Below are 16,778 nucleotides of genomic sequence, written 5' to 3'. Positions count from 1 at the left end.
TTAATTACATAACAAAAAGTTATTAACTTTTTATTTATAAGTTAAAACCAAGAAGTTACATTAACCTTTATTTATTTACTATTTATTTATTCTAATTATTAATAATATTTACTAATATTCATCGACCGGATAAGGAGAAGGAGCATGAGAACAAATGAAGTCGACCACACTGGAAACCAACTCATCAACACTCACAGAAGCAGTCGTATCCACAACGATCCTAGGCACATCACCCACGTCGTAGTCCGTACAACCCGCATACCCATCCAATAGCTTCTCCATATCTCGCCACGTGGACGGCTTGTGCCAGCAGCTGGCTCCCTCGGCTTCTCCGCGCCGCTCGAGCCGCCGGCGCCACTCGACCTCGTCCTTGGGCTTACACTCGACAATCACCACCCGAGCCGCGTGAGACGAGGCCAGTTCAAGGAGGCGATCGAGGTGGGCGCGGCGGGAGAGAGGCGAGACTATGACGACGCCGCCGAGGCCGAGGCGGAGCTGGGTGGACGCGACCTGCCAGGTGGCGCAATAGGAGAGGTCGTTGAGGAGGGAAGAGACGGCGGAGGAGGAGGAGGTGTGAGGTGAGAGAGAGCGTTCGAGAGAGAAAGTGCAGTCTCTGATGTCATCTTTGTCTAAGAGAGGAAGTTTCAGAGCTGAAGCTATGGACTCACCCAAGGTGCTCTTCCCTGTTCCCGGATGACCTTTCATTGCTATTATTATTCCCATTTTCTTCTTGTTTTTGATGAATTTCAATCCATTTTTTTTAATGCAGAATTTATAGTTCTTGAACTAGGACCCACGTGTCAATCTCATCCCAAGATTTTTTTTAGTGGGGATAATAGTATAATTTTTTAGATAAGGTTTTGGCTTTATACTAAAAATTATTTCAGATATTTTGTTCCTTAAATGATACTTGCGAGTGAGGATATAAGAACATGCACATTATCTATATATAAGACAATTTTTTCTCCCAATATATAAGTTGAATAAGCATTGAAGAGTTTTTTTTTTAATTTTTTTTTTAAATTTAGAAGTATTGGGCCAAAAGAGCTCCCCCAAATTTCCCCCACCAACCTATATCCATATGGTGAGTACACATATTTCCAGCATAGCCTAATTTGGCTCATTCTATTGGTATACAGCAAATGTCAAATGGAGACTTTAAAGAACGAGATCTTTAACCGGCACCATTCCGTTGCCGGTACTTATGTGAATCTCCCTTTGAACCATTTGATGATGATTCATGAGGGTTTGTAGGTGCACCACGCCTACCCACAATAGAGCTACCATTAGGTGTGTTGGTCAAGCTTCTTTCGTTGCTCGAATTAAAAAATGAGACCCCATATAGACCATCGGAAGATAGAGTGCAAGCTATGGCATATACTGAGGCCTGAAGAATTGGAGGCAGCATTGTTTTTGGGTTTTTAACCTACATAGTTAAAGATTGCACAGATTAGTAAACATGAAACGAAACTAGTTCAAGTCAATAGCTGAAAACTTAAAGACACAATAATAAGCTAATCAATTATAGATTAATCATAGCACCTTGAATAGAATTGCTGCAGATAATCGCTCCCTCAGCAAGTATATCTGAGCAACATCAAGTGCTGTAGACTTAAAATAAAGCCACCGATCCGCTATGACTACAACTGAATTTTCAGGCGATGACATAACTTTGTCTTCATCTTTGTCGCTTTCATCTTCACTCTCATTGTCACTTCCAAAATCATCGTTATCATCATCATCAACTCCGTCATCTAAGAAAGGAGCAACAGCAATTTCTGTTGAAAGAAATAACAATGGCAATGGTCCAACAACGGTACAGTTCCTGATGAACATACCACCATCTCCTCGAGTGATCTCATCATACATAACTAGAGGACTATCAGTCTCTTTGAAAGATAATGTGGAGTTAACGGATTGAGGGTGCAAACGAACTTTATCATTACTGGCAGTGTTTACAAATAACCTATTATTTGACTGATAAGGTGGAAGCAATCTCCCCACCATAGGATACAAACCAGCCACAAGTACAGCATGGAGTATACCTGGGTTACGGGCATTCAGGCTGCAACTTGAGATATTCTCAGGAATAAGCCCATTTCGGATAAGTTCGTTTTGGAGCTGTTTCCGCATACCAGCCAACATAGACATGGTGCTTGACGAGACAAAATTCTGAGCGCAAAATTGTGCCTCTTGGTGCCTATCCTTTGCAGTCTTCCAGCACTCAAATGCAGCTACGACTGCTAGCTGATCACTATGGCCTCCATACATTGAAGCAAACTTAGATTTAGCATCATTAGCTTTTTTCTTTTCATGAGGTAACATGGGAAGAGTAAATGGGTCTTTGTAATCAGCAGCACATGCCAGAGTCAACGCAGGGTCCAGGCAGTTCATCAATACCGCAAAGAAAAGCATCTTGCATGTTACTGGATGAACAGGGAGGGAACCTAGCTTTGCTCCAAGTTCAGTAAGTTTCTCTTCAGGCGACAAAGCTCCAATGTCTTGAAGAATAATAATAGCATTTCGTATGGTCTCGAAAACTGGAGGATCCAATGTCTTCTGTAAGAAATCATCTATCTTACAATCTGAATCAAGCAGCTTCACCTGTAAGTAAGAAACAAAAATTCAAGTTACATATTTAAATTTTACAGTAGTAGACTTAGAACACACCAAACTGCAGTTCATTACAATTTATGTGTGCGTATACAAAGTGGGAGGAAATAAAACAACACAATGTAAGAATTAATAAATGCTTTCACAGTTTCTCTGTTTTTCCTTTGGGTGAGATGTGGAACCGGAATCTCTATGCTACTTCATATCATCTAATAAGTGGTGATACTCAGTCCAGTAAGTTACTCTTAACTAAAAGATAAGGATAACCAAGAATCTTCAAATATGATTTTATCACAAGCAAAGGCATTTCAAATAATACAAGCAACTCAAAAACCTTTTTTTCCCTGAGTCAGAGATTTAACAATATGAAAAGTACTTCTCAGTTTAATTTCCTCCGTTCGTGAATGGTACTCCATCATTTAATCAAATATATATCAGAGAATGGGAAAGTTTTTTTGGAAATATGCGCATGTTGAGGGGATATCTTTCCCAGACCTTAGCAGAAAACGGAAAAGTTTTTTGGTATTAGAATGGTTTAGATTTGAGCTAAGATGTTACTTTGTTTTGTTTTTGTCTGACAGTGGTTGTTACGAGATCATTTCTGATCCTACTTCTTAGTATTAAGCCCTCCTCATAATTGGTTTCATTATTTAATGAAATTAAATTTGCACCTATCACCAAGCCCACATAATAAACAATTAGTAGAAAAAAAAAACAATCTTGTTCGGCCACTATTTTTCGTTGCTCCTTCACGCTTAAGATCGTGTCCCTCTTACTGATACTCAGTAAAAAATAAATAAAACACACACAATCAATCACATCCAAACAAATCTAGTTTAGAAATTCAATAAGTACACACACAATCAGGTTTGCTAAGATACAAAAAGAAAATAAGTACCTGCAAACAAAGTTCCTCAATTGGCATCCTCCTAATTTCAGGAACTTGAAAATCTGGTAAACTTGCTGCTCGAATCTTAGAATAAAGATGATAACATATCCCAGGCTGACAGCGACCTGCACGTCCCTCTCTCTGCCTGGCACTGGCTTTTGAAACCCAAGAAGATTGAAGGGTCGATACATTATTATATGGATCGTAACTTTTTTCTTTCATCCTACCACTGTCTATAACATACACAACATCATCAATAGTTATGGCAGTTTCAGCAATATTGGTTGAAAGAACAATTTTACGGCAACCAGGAGGTGAGCGCTTGAAAACCTTCTTTTGCTCATGGGATGGAATCATTGAGTGAAGAGATAATATATTAAATTTGGAAGTATCCTTGAATAAAGGGTTCATAAGTAATATGTCGCGGGTTTTATTTATATCATCCCACCCTGGGAGAAACACAAGAATAGCTCCATCTTCTGAATCAGTACAAATTTTCATCAACAATTTCCCAATGAGAACAACATCAGTGTGTTCTGAGTTGATTTGTGCAAAATAATTGTCAACCAACTGTTTTTCTTCCAAGGAGCTAGAAAGAGAATTTTGCATATGCTGTTTTAGTATCGCAGCAGTTTCTCGTTGGTCTTCTTTTTCAGCCAATTCGAGTGCAGTTGTTCCATCCTTGCCTCGTAGATGGCAGTCTGCACCAAAAGATAGGAGCATGCAGACATCTCCAACTCTACCCTTTCCAGCAAACACCATTAATGCAGTCAGACCATTCACAGAATGCTGGTAATTATACACTTTTTGGGTTCCCTCAGAAGAAACCAATTCTAGAAGGGGATCAAACTCATCATTTAACCAAGCCAAATTAATAGCATCATCTAAAACAAGCTTATCTTCCTCTATTAACTCAGATTCTATACGTGTAGCACATAATATACTATTATCAAGGTGATTATTGCCTTCCGCTTGAAGGATAGAAAGTACATCCTCCAAATAGTAAGTTTTGACCTAAACAAGAAGAAATATATAAGATATTGAATCTGAAATCAATATAATTTTTTTTAAAACAAAAAAGAAAAGAAAAAAGGAATTAGTCTTATAAGTTTTTACAGGATAAGTGAACCCAGGAACACGAATTATTGGGCAACCACCAAAATATTGTGAAAACCGATCAGCATCAAGAGTTGCACTCATCAGTATCTGTAGGGTGCAAAAGCATACAATAGAGTCAATTTTTTATATTAAACTCACCAAAGCTAGTAATAAAAAAAATCTAAGAAAGATCATCAGGGTCTAAATTTCATAAATGATAGAACTAGAGGACAAGGATTTGAACAAACCAGACGCAGATGGGGGTATGAGGGAAGCACATCTCTGCAATTGAGCACAAAAATAAGAGAAAATATTCTAAAATCAGATTATCAATTAACACCTCCACTCAAGAAAATATTACATTCACTCCTTAATAACAATAACTAGTTTCTCATAAGAGAAATGAGGTGACAAAATTTACACTCAAATTTAGACATAATGATGTGGCATATTTTGTAACCAATCAAGCTTTTCCAAAGTCGCATCGCACTATATTTATGAATAGTTAGAAAAAATGCCACATTAAAGAGTAACGCTTGGGTGTAATTTTGTGTGTCTCTAGCATAGCTTTCCTATTTACAATAATAAGCTTCTACCATTAAGAATCATATGCACACCCATAGTTAATTAAATAAAGCAATAAATTGAAAACTAAAGGTCATTTACCAAGTATTTTATACCTCATAATAGCAAGCATGAAATCAGAGTAGCGATCCCGTTCATGAATTTCATCCTAGCAAAGGGAAGTTTAGATTAATACCACATTAATCCTTATATATTTAACCAGACCATAAGCAAGTAAAATATGGAGACCATCCAATAATACACTGAAAATCTCATCCAATAAACAAGTAAAATTTAAAAGTTGGATACAAATATGGAGACCATATACAGGTTCTTACAAATAGTTAGCATATCATAATAGATAATACCCTCACCTCACCACCACCTACACAAACAGATATTGATAATTCTGAACCCTTATAGAACCCTCAATATTTTCATCTTACCTTCAACATATCAGAAATTAATAGGTTGCCTTACTAGTCACATCAAACTAATTCTACAGATATTTTCCTGAAATTTAATAAAAATGAACCTTAACATAGATCAGGGAAAGTCATTGAAAGAAAGAATCTACACATTAAGCACGAATAGTACCACAATAATGTGAGTAATCTCAGAGATCTCTTGGTTTTTACGTCCCATTGTTGCTTGGGTGTTGACACCATTAGAAACTAGAATCCTCGATAAAATCCCATTTGTGCAGAATACAATTGACGAGTGCCTCCCACCTTTACTTTCTAATCGTATCTAACAATGCCAGAAAGATACATATCAGTAAGACAGTAAGAGCACTATGCATATATGTTTAGCAACTAGTACATATTAAGAAATACGGAAAATTAAGGAATTGATTAATTTGTAATCTAAAAATATAATTTTCTGGATAGCGTGCATTGGAAATAAGAATTCATAATTACTAGTTGAAAATAAATTTTGAAAAATGTGACTCGTAACACTTAATGATAAAAAAAACTTTAGGGAATTATTTTTAACACTTATTTGGATGGATTTTAACTAATTAAGATATTATTTTCCTTGATAAAATCTATATTTCACTATCTATTAATAATATATTTTTTGTTAGCTAATTAGTTTAGGGGTCATTTCTCACAAACCCATCCATCACTTTCCCAAATCCCCATTCACATCGTTATCGTGGCCTCATTTTACACCAAAATCATGGTAAGGTCCTGGCTCATTCTTGTCAATAAGATACAAAACCTCATGAATGTACTTTTTTTACCTAAAGAAGAAAAAATAAAAAAAGTACATTCACTCAACATCAGTGATGGACCAGTCTGTGAGAAACGTTGAGTAATGAGTGAGCTTGTTGGGTATCAAGTCCTTGAAGGTGGAAGAAGACAGCAATTGATCTTGATAAAAAATTATTTTTGTGTTTTGGTCCAAAGATGGTTGGGCAGAGAGAAAATTATATTTTGACATTTTCATTTTTAGATGCTATTTAAGGATTTGGGTTTCAAAATATAAGTAACCAATCAAGAATTCATATAATGCATTTATATTTATACATATATATATATATTTGTGATAATATATGTATCCGTGCACAGAAAAAAAAAATATATATATATATATATATGCACCTGATGAAGTGGCCCTACATACTAGAGAAAAGTGTATTGTCATTTACCAAAAGTGATCATTTATTGGTGATGACTCCCAATCTCAAACTTTACTGTTCCTTCTCATATATCAGATTTTTTGGGTGCATAGTAAAAAAAATTTATAAAGCTTCTTATAAAAGATCCTCTAGTTTTAATATTAACCACGATTTCTTTCCAATAGTTTTCTTCAATTTGCGACTAAGAAAGAGCAAACTAGTCCATCAAGACAATCACAAACACTATTACCTTGTATCCAATATCCTCGCCAATATTTTGTCCTCTTTCGGAAGAGATTCTCTCAGCAACTAGATATAAAAAAAATATAAAAAAGCTCAGAACATTGTACAGCTGAAAATGTAAAAGAAAAGAGGAAAAAATCTTAACACTAACTAGAAAGTATAGGTAATAAAGTTGAAAAATAAACCTGACATGGCAGAGATACGTCGAGGTTGTGTACACACTATTTTACAAGCTTCACCCTTGCCCCACATATAGTCCAAAAGAAATTGGGGAACCTATACAATAAAAGAAAATAAAGATTTTAAAAAACTTGACTATAGACAGCAATATATCCGACAAGGGCATACTTGAGTATAGTCAGATTCAAATTCAGGCGAATTAAAATGAGCAGCCTCATCTTTGACTAAAAAGAAAGGTGAAATTTGGGTTTATATCAATGACGAATGAGCCTGATAACAGAAAAGCAAACCCCACAATTCCAAAATCCCATACACCTTTTTCCAAACTACAACTCTTTACAGCCACTTTGCATAATCATTGTTGCACTAACTAGATAAAATGCGATGCAAGTAGAATTATAAACAAAATACCAATCTCTTATTAAAAAAAAAAACAAAACAAAACAATAACATAAACAGTAATCTAACATCCAACAAAAACAAGGGTTCGAATTTTGCGGTAGCTTCGTAAGCAAGAACTTGAACGAATAATGACAACACAAAAGCCCAAAGTGTATGCAAAGTTTAGAACAAAGGAAAAGGCAGCCTAACTAATTTGCTGAAGCATCAGTAGGTTTCTCTTCTAACAAGCAACTTTGGTTTAGTTCAGAACATAAATGCCAAAGGGTTTGACAAGTTTTTGCAGCCTTATTTTCATCATTACAATAGCATTATTCCACATATATATTCATATACCTGTCCTACTTAACAACAAAAAGACAAATATGTCTTAATTACTGAAAATTCTTATTTACATCATTACATCAATATTAATGAATACTACAACGATAATCAATGGTTTATATCAAGTATTTAATGAGATCAATGGTTTTTTTTAATATAGGTCAAAAGCATGTTAAGAAAAAAAAATCAAAGCAGTGAAATCAGAACCTGCGTAGTCTTCCCACACCCTGTCTCACCAGATACAAGAACTACCTGCTTGAAAAGAGAGAATAAACGGAAAATCACATGTACTGTAATGAAAATGCATAAATCTAAATCACAGCACTTGCCCTAAAAAGAAGAAGACAATAATGAGTTTTGGTAATGAGCGCAAAACTCACCATAAGAATGATCCTTTTTTTATGCAGCATACAAAGAAACATGTGTTATATTGTGCCTAACTAATATTCTGGACTACTAACTTAAAATGCATGAAACTGCAATCTATAATGAGGGAATGAGTAGACAGTTCTGCTGCAATCTATAATGAGGGAATGAGTAGACAGTTCTGCTGCAATCTATAACGAGGGAATGAGTAGACAGTTCTGCTGCAATCTATAATGAGGGAATGAGTAGACAGTTCAGCTGCAATCTATAATGAGGGAATGAGAAGAAAAAAAAGAGTACAAAGTAAATCACAAGGACGCAAGTATAACCTGGTGAGATTCAATCGTTGTTGTAATCATATCTTTAAAAGAAGCAATTGGAAGTTTGAACCTTTCTTTAGTAAGCTGCACGGATGAAATTACAGAATCCTTAACACAAAGTACCCAAAACTTTAATCTACATATATGTAAGAATGATAATAAAGGTAGAAAATCTGATAAGTCATTAAAACCTGTGCCAACGCTGCAACATTCTTTATTCTAGAAGCAAGTGATTCAACCTTCTGTGCAAAATCCGCCTTGCTCACTGATGGCCTACGGAAAATATCATCCGCCTTACGACGCGACTTGCCAACTTTTTCACTAGTTCTCCCAATCAATTCTTTCCCCTCTTCCCCATCAACAGGTGGATACCGCATAAAAAGATCTTGCAATGCTTCTTTTGATTCCTCAGAAAATTTCACAACAGTGAGACTCTGAACCTTCGCATCATTCTTCTTTTTAGCTTTGTAAACAGAAATGCGGCGTTGAGCCCCACTCCTACCCAAGATTCATATGCATTTATATTAGGAGAGGATAGAGGTATTGAGCTTATAGATAAGAAAGCATATAATTGTTCTCTTTAAATTCATATATATAACAACTTGCTACACGTCTACCAAGCCAAGTATAGTCAGCACTCACCCAGTACTCTTGGATTTCATGCCCATTTTTCTGCATGATTCGTGCACTAGAGCTCGTTCGTGGTTTGACAGCTGAGGCTCAAATGTATATACTGCATAAAAATTCACAGATTAATATATACATTTTAAAAGAAAGAAAAAACGAAGAAGAAAAGGGAGTATGAGAAATGCAGTTCATTCATCAGTCCAAAGCATAATCAAATGAATGGTCTTTTATCAGTTCAATAAACCTAAACAAGAATAACAAGAAAAGAGAACCAGTCCTTCACCAATCCAAGAAAATATTCTGTTATTATTCTCGAGAATGGATTGGCAATTTCCTACACAGTTTAAAAAGCAGTTCATATCATTCCTATTCTAGTGCCAAGCCAACATGAAGATACCAAATTCCAAATCCGAATTCAAAGCACAACCAAAAAAGAAACCTTACACAAATAACAATAGCACACATATAGTGAAAAGCAAAATATAAAGTTTCTGTCTACTGTTTTCAGTTTTCTCAGCAACCAAACAAAAAATCACAATACGTTTCCCTCCCCACTTAATCAAAAAAACGTTCACCTGTGGCTTTGGAGGATTGGAAGTCGTGTAATGCCCGCATTAGCCGGATCCTAGTTTCTTCAGCAATGGGAGATTTTTTCTTGTTCCTCCCCGTACTTGTGGCTTTATCCTTATTCTTATTCTTCCCCATTTCCCACTCCTGTCTTCTTCTTCTTCTAGGGTTGTCCTCAGTTCAGTGCTCTGTAGTTCTTGTGTTTGAAGAGAGTTCGTTCTACTCTTTAAGCTTCTTTCTTTTTCTTCCTTTTCTCTCTCCCTCCTTAACCTATACAATAACCATACACCTCCGTCTCTCTGCGATTTATATTTTGGGGAAATATTTTCCTTCAATTTTAAACGACATGTCGTTTTGAATTCTGAAAGCTTGCTGTCGTTTCCTCAACTGTATGTCGTTTATGATCGAGAATACCTTCTTGTTTGTTTGTAAGTATATTTAATCCATCGAAGGACCTAAAACTTGCTACCCAAGTCGATTGTACCATACCCCACATGCCTTTCTTGTTGAGAAAGATGTGAAAATAAAAATATATACAAGTAGAAGATATTGTATGATTAATTAATTGATGTGATAATTACATCTATCCCGATGAATATAATTATGTATTTGATAAATTATATTTAAATTTTATATTTTTAATTAAGGATGAAAATTTTCCCTATAGGAAAACGGCGTGATTCGCTTTTAATAGGGTGGAGATTCTTTGCCTAAATAAAGAACGGAGCAGGAACGTCATTTTTTATCCATAATTGTTAAATAAGGCAGGAATGTGATAGCACTCCTTGCCCTGGAGGCCCATTTATCTTTTTTATTTATTTTGTATGTTTCTTTATGTAATTCTATAGCATATTAGTAATTTTTAAAAGATTTTAATTTTATTTTGGACAATATTAAATATTTTGACTGATTAATATGATGTAATATAAATTAATTTTAGCTAATTTATTTTCTTTTAAATAAATAAGTATTTGTAAGGATTCCCCACCTCAATGAGAATTACTCGCCCCGTCCCGCTCTAATCGGAAATATGTGGGAATGTGAAAGGGAACGAGATTAAAATTATTAGTGGAGATGGGGTATGAGCCAATTTCCCACCCTCTTTCCATCCCTATGTCCAATATTCTTATCTTGAAAAAAAATTATTTTCTCAAATTAACTTTTTATTTTCTTAAGTCATATCTACTTGAGAAAAGAAAAGTGGCAATTGGTAGCAACGGGTATTTGGAGAATAAAGCATCTTATGGTAAAAAAAGCTTTCGATTGATAGTCATCCTTCTTGTAAGGGAAAGAATAATTCCCTTACAAAGCATATCCTAAATTTCAAGCTCTTTTTGACTATTTCTGATGTGATGTCATCCGACCCGCTTGTGACTTGGGTTGGGCTTGGAACGAAAGAGCCTACAGCCCAATAAGATCTAAAGGCCCGAAGATTAAAAAAAGCCCAGCCCAACTGAAAGCCCAATTACAAGAAATCACAGAGAAATAGAAGAGATAGAGAGAGAAACCCATCTGAACATCTCCTCCTCCCTCAACAATCTACATAACCCCACACTGAGTTGGTTTCCTCCACGCAAAGAGAACTCACTTAGTTGTGTTGTGCTGTTCTACCCACAAAGGTATTCCAAATGCTCTTCTTCATTCCTTTGGATACTAATTGATTATATAGTAGGACTCCTATACCATATTATTATTATTATTATTATTATTATTTATAAATAATTATTTTTCATTTCCTTAATTTTTTCACTTTTTTTTTAATCATCTAATCTGGTGTCTGCTCACCTTTATTACTTCCCATGTGCCCACAATAAAGCCCTTACCTCTTGGTCCAAATCCTTTTGTTCATCTTGACCATTGTTGATTGTTCGATTCTCCATCTTTTTTGTTCTTGGAGTTCTTCTTGCCTTTTGATCGGACTCGTTTCCCAAAACACAATCGCTTTCTGGGTATCATTTTATTTTATTTATTTTATTGCAACTACTGAAAAATGGGTTGATTTGATTATTTTCTTTATTTGTTTGATTTGCTTTACTTTTTGCTGAACACATTATAATTTTGGGGTTTCCGTTTTCTTTTCATTTTAAAGTACCTTTTTATGTGTTCTTGCAACTTAACATAGATTTTTACTCCAGATTTAATGTTCTGATTGGATTTTTTTTTTGTCTGTTTTATGCTAAATTATTGGTTTTTAATTGCTTGATTAGCTGGATTCTTTATTTATTGTTTGTTTCTGATGTGGGTTTTAGTTAATTGTTTGTTTAGGATTGTGTACTATTGTTATTAAAAATAATTTATCTTTGTTGCTTCCTCTCTATGATTTAATATGTATATGTGTGTTGGTATATTTACCCTTATGTGGCATAGCTGTTAATGTTGATTGTCACTAATGTTAATGAATTGTGTAAGTTTCTTAGGTTTCATGTGTAAATTGCTTGTTAATTCATGTACTGATGATGTACATTATGCTTCATAGAGTGCAGATCATTCATCTAAGTAGTAATTGTTTCTCATGATTTGGAATCTGAATAGGTTTTTGTGGGATAGGTTTAGTTGACTCCAGAATTAGGAATATGATGTGCTGAAATCGCACCCAAGTTTGTTGTTTGACTTGAGTAGCCTGTCTATACTTGTTTTTGATTGCAACTTCTCTTAAAGAGTTTGTGAATTGCATGAGTTAATGCTTATGAGTTCTGTCTTGGCACGCACTCGAGTTTTTTCTTCCACAATTTGTTCATGCTGGAATGTTTGTTGTCTTTATGTCTGTTGTTTTAGATAACCAAATCAAGTTTTCATTTATATATGATTTTGCTTGTGAACGAAGATCAGAAAGTGTTGGTTACTGTTCAAGCTACCTCTTCGTTGGCCTCTCTAGAAAACTGGGAACTTTATGATCATTCCATTCTATTATTTTTTTCAGGGTGTCTTTCTGTTCTGATTTCATAGCCATTTCTGAAATATCATCCTTCCACTCTTCCTGTTTCTACCCATTTAGTAATATATGGGCTGAGGGGCGCATTTCATGGGAGGTGTAGAGGATGAAGAACCAGCGACAAAACGCGTGAAATTATCCTTTGGAGAACGGAGAAGTCTTTCCAACGGCACATCTCTTATAGACCCCATAGCTGGCTCTTCAAGAGACATGATGGCTCGGCCCCTACCATCTGCAGGGGACGATGAGGTTGTTGGTTCCAAAGGTGTCATTAAGAGGGTGGAATTTGTCCGGATAATAGCCAAGGCCTTATATTCTCTTGGTTACAAGAAAAGTGGTGCTCACTTAGAGGAAGAGTCTGGAATATCTTTGCATTCTGCTGTTGTAAATCTGTTTATGCAGCAAGTCCTTGATGGAAATTGGAATGGAAGTGTGAATACATTGCACAAAATTAGTGAACTGGAAGAAAGAATCATTAAATCAGCCTCCTTTCTGATTCTGGAGCAAAAGTTTTTTGAACTTTTGGAGGAGGACAAATTCATGGATGCATTGAGGACATTGAGGACTGAGATTGCACCTCTTTGCACTAATGGCCGTAGAGTTCATGAGCTTTCTTCGTGCTTAGTTGCTCCTTCATTTTCAGGTTCTCATGCTCAAGATAATGTTAGGCTCAAGTCTCGAACAAAGCTTCTAGAAGAATTGCAGGAACTGCTTCCCCCAACAATTATGATACCTGAAAGGCGATTGGAACATCTTGTTGAACAGGCTCTTGTTTTGCAAAAAGATGCTTGCTTTTTTCACAATTCAGTGAATGAACAAATGTCGTTGTATACTGATCATAGGTGTGGGATCGATCAAATTCCTTCTCGAACTCTACAGGTTAGAAAAGTTTACTGATTTTTTATTGTTATCTTTGCACCTACAAATATGTAGTGTTTGTTAATGTTGTCTGGAATTTCTAAACGGGGAACTATCAGTATTAGGACCAAATAAGATTTGAGATTTGACAATGTTGCACTTAAAAAGTTAACTGTATGATCTTAGTTGACCTGCTTTTCCTCCCCCTCTCTCTGTTGATTTCCATTTAATCATTCTTTATTTGATCCCTTTTCTTCTCTTTTTGGTGCAATGGTTTTGAGATACTTTATCATGTTTCTGCTACTCATTAATTTGTTTCATTTCAATTATTCTTATTATTCAGAGTTTAATTATCTCACGCATTCTTCCATTTATTAAGATTGGAATTTGGTTTTAAATATCACTGGAATAGTCGGTTCAGATATCTTATGCTGCTTGCGTTGAAACAGATATTACAAGCACACAGTGATGAAGTGTGGTTTCTACAATTTTCGCATAATGGGAAATACTTAGCCTCATCATCGAATGATCGATCTGCTATCATTTGGGAGGTAAAGAGTCAGTATAAAACTTTTTGCAATCAACTTCCTCTTGCCTTCTAGTGTTGTTTTTTCTTCTTTGTTATTGATAAGAACTTTGAGTGTATGTATCATTGTATTTGACTACTCGGAACAAATATTATATGAATGTTCATAAAGTGAGGAAAATGAAGAACTATTGCTTGAAAGAATGGCATCTTTGAGAGAGAGAGAGAGAGAATGGTAAGATCCTTTAATGTTTTTTTTCCTTTTTCCTCTCTCATAATAGGATTTATGCTAATTTCGATTCCGTGAATGTTTTATTTGCTAATGGTTTGTGATTCCGTGAATGTATCTCTATTATTTGCTAATAGTGATGTATCTCTTGTCATTAACTTTACCTTCCCTCAGTGTTTAAGTAATTCTTATATGATACATTATATATATATATCTGATTTGGAAGCTTAAATATCTACTTATGGATTAAGTTCAGACCTTTATGTTTCTTTTTAGGTTGATGTGAATGGTGGACTTTCATTAAAGCATAAATTGTCCGGTCACCAGAAACCTGTGTCCTCGGTTTCATGGAGCCCCGATAACTGTCAGCTGCTCACGTGTGGTGTGGAGGAAGCTGTCAGGCGTTGGGATGTTGCTTCTGGTGAATGCCTCCATGTTTATGAAAAACCTGGTCTTGGCCTAGTGTCTTGTGGATGGTTTCCAGATGGAAAATGGATATTCTCTGGTGTCAATGACAAGAGTATCTGCATGTGGGGATTAGATGGGAAGGAACTGGAGTGTTGGAAAGGGCAAAGAACTCTAAGGATCTCTGATCTGGAAATAACAAGTGATGGGAAGCAGGTTATTAGTATTAGTAAAGAAAATGAAATACTACTTCTTGACAGGGAGGCTAAAGTTGAGAGATGGATTGAAGAAGATCAAACTATAACCTCGTTTTCATTATCGAAGGACAATAAACATTTGTTGGTTAATCTTCTGAACCAAGAAATCCATCTTTGGAACATACAAGGAGATGTAAAGCTTGTTGCCAAGTATACAGGTCATAAACGCAGTCGGTTTATTATTAGGTCTTGTTTCGGTGGAATCGAGCAAGCTTTTATTGCTAGTGGTAGTGAGGATTCACAGGTAGTTAATTGGTTTTCCTCATCTTTCTGTGTTCAAATTTCTTACTTATATATATTTGTCCTTTTGAGCCTGAGGCAAACCATTTCACCTATGAATCAACTCGTTTGCATGCATTTTCTTATGCATGGTGTCAAGTATTATAGGCACCTTGGCTATTACACTTTCTGTAACCCTTTTCTTTGAGAGCAGAAACTTTTTCTAGCTGCAGCAGAATCAGATCATCCATGTTAACTACTTTCTTAAATCACATAGACAATAACACAATGCAAAACTTTGGCATTAAAGATTGTTTGGCCACATGCTAATAGATTGTTCTTGCAGGTTTATATCTGGCACAGAGTAACAAGAGAGCTCATAGAGGCATTACCTGGCCATTCTGGAGCTGTTAACTGTGTAAGTTGGAATCCTGTAAATCCTCACATGTTAGCCTCGGCTAGTGATGACCGCACAATCCGGATATGGGGCGGCTTAAACGCTCAAAATGTGAAGCGTGGTGGTGGTGGTGCTGCTGCTACTACTGCTGCACACAGCAATGGTGTCCATTATAGCAACGGAAAAACTTGAATTGAGGTCTAAGAAAAGCATATATTTGGTTACTATTTCTTTCTCTGACCATTGCTTTCTTTCTTCCTTTTTATGTAAATACTTTTATCATTGTCAAAAGAAAAAAAACTGAAAATCAGACATTCATATCAAACAAGCTTTGTGGGCTATGTAGCAATTTAATGATAATAAGTTTACTCTTTTAATTTTCAATTTTTCTTTCCTCGTGAAACACTTGAATTTCAGAGGCACCTTTAAAATGCCTATTCTTATTCATAATATATATTTTAAAATTTATATATATAAAAAAAATTATTGGAAGACAAAATATAAATTATTTGTCAGTTAGCTTCAATGAATTCTAGAATCTAGCATGCATCTAGACTTCTCCAATGTATCACCAATTTTCCAGAAAGGTAAAATCATATTTATTGCCAAACTGTTAACTTATTTATCAATCACTGCAGTGCTAAGGAACATGCCCATGCCATTCATATATTATTCATAATCCTGCTCTTCCAACATACATATCATGCCTCCAACTCTAGCATGAAAATATTACATTTATATATATTCATGGAGCAGGTAATCATATAATCACATTCATATATGTTCATGGAGCATTTAATCATATAGTCAAGAACTAGGCTCTATCAGAATCTCATGCTCCTTAATACAATGTGCAGGTAAAGTATTTATATTTTATTTAAGCAGTTAAGCACATAACTACATAAATAGTTACCATTCACTGAGTAAAACTATCTTCAGTGATGAGTGTACATGCCCAGCTTGTCTTCAGGAACCCATAAACCTTGACTCGCTCTAATACCAAATTGTAACGCCCTAAACTCCAGGGACCGTTACGGTGTGCATTTTAAACAGTGCTAAACTCGCTAATCGAGTCATTTAGCCATAATCGAGTAACTAAGTATGATTAGCAGTTTAGGGATTAAAATTTTTGGTTAAGATA

General features: G+C 35.4%; 2 protein-coding genes across 4 annotated transcripts; one reads left to right on the top strand and one right to left on the bottom strand.

Moving 5' to 3' along the window:
• Positions 1 to 10,111, bottom strand: LOC133817248 (DExH-box ATP-dependent RNA helicase DExH6-like). 2 transcript variants are annotated; one of them, XM_062249708.1, is made up of 14 exons: positions 9,823 to 10,111; positions 9,263 to 9,353; positions 8,812 to 9,118; positions 8,630 to 8,704; positions 8,142 to 8,186; positions 7,217 to 7,307; positions 7,039 to 7,097; positions 5,762 to 5,914; positions 5,281 to 5,333; positions 4,849 to 4,882; positions 4,619 to 4,708; positions 3,512 to 4,516; positions 1,543 to 2,604; positions 1 to 1,426 (listed from the first exon to the last, which is right to left on the bottom strand). In XM_062249708.1, the coding sequence occupies exons 1-14, from the start codon at positions 9,950 to 9,952 to the stop codon at positions 1,175 to 1,177; spliced, it is 3,447 nt and encodes a 1,148-aa protein (XP_062105692.1). In that variant the 5' UTR covers positions 9,953 to 10,111; the 3' UTR covers positions 1 to 1,174. The 2 variants fall into 2 exon arrangements, with proteins under 2 accessions (XP_062105692.1, XP_062105694.1); XM_062249710.1 differs by lacking the exon at positions 9,823 to 10,111 and having other exon boundaries at positions 8,812 to 9,017.
• A 1,180-nt stretch (positions 10,112 to 11,291) lies between these two features.
• On the top strand, positions 11,292 to 16,021 carry LOC133817250 (WD repeat-containing protein 26 homolog). Of its 2 annotated transcripts, none has more exons than XM_062249711.1 (5): positions 11,292 to 11,433; positions 12,735 to 13,625; positions 14,054 to 14,155; positions 14,636 to 15,265; positions 15,587 to 16,021. In XM_062249711.1, the coding sequence occupies exons 2-5, from the start codon at positions 12,837 to 12,839 to the stop codon at positions 15,827 to 15,829; spliced, it is 1,764 nt and encodes a 587-aa protein (XP_062105695.1). In that variant the 5' UTR covers positions 11,292 to 11,433; positions 12,735 to 12,836; the 3' UTR covers positions 15,830 to 16,021. The 2 variants fall into 2 exon arrangements, with proteins under 2 accessions (XP_062105695.1, XP_062105696.1); XM_062249712.1 differs by lacking the exon at positions 11,292 to 11,433 and adding an exon at positions 11,551 to 11,763.
• Positions 16,022 to 16,778: the final 757 nt, after the last annotated feature.

This window comes from Humulus lupulus, chromosome 2 (genome assembly GCF_963169125.1).
Source record: "Humulus lupulus chromosome 2, drHumLupu1.1, whole genome shotgun sequence".
NCBI classification, from domain to species: domain Eukaryota; kingdom Viridiplantae; phylum Streptophyta; class Magnoliopsida; order Rosales; family Cannabaceae; genus Humulus; species Humulus lupulus.
The sequence above is the reverse complement of the archived record's forward strand: the minus strand, read 5'-3'. Positions and strand labels throughout refer to the sequence as shown.

What these genes read in the sequence shown, in the direction of transcription:
- LOC133817248 (XM_062249708.1), bottom strand. Translation starts at nt 9,952, where the DNA reads ATGGGGAAGAATAAGAATAAGGATAAAGCCACAAGTACGGGGAGGAAC. An exon ending in ACGTATCTCTGCCATGTCAG is followed by an intron (nt 7,098 to 7,216) that starts GTTTATTTTTCA and finishes TTTTATATCTAG; the next exon opens with TTGCTGAGAGAATCTCTTCC. An exon ending in TTCATGCTTGCTATTATGAG is followed by an intron (nt 4,883 to 5,280) that starts GTATAAAATACT and finishes GCTCAATTGCAG; the next exon opens with AGATGTGCTTCCCTCATACC.
- LOC133817250 (XM_062249711.1), top strand. Translation starts at nt 12,837, where the DNA reads ATGGGAGGTGTAGAGGATGAAGAACCAGCGACAAAACGCGTGAAATTA. An exon ending in TTCCTTCTCGAACTCTACAG is followed by an intron (nt 13,626 to 14,053) that starts GTTAGAAAAGTT and finishes GCGTTGAAACAG; the next exon opens with ATATTACAAGCACACAGTGA. An exon ending in GTGGTAGTGAGGATTCACAG is followed by an intron (nt 15,266 to 15,586) that starts GTAGTTAATTGG and finishes TTGTTCTTGCAG; the next exon opens with GTTTATATCTGGCACAGAGT.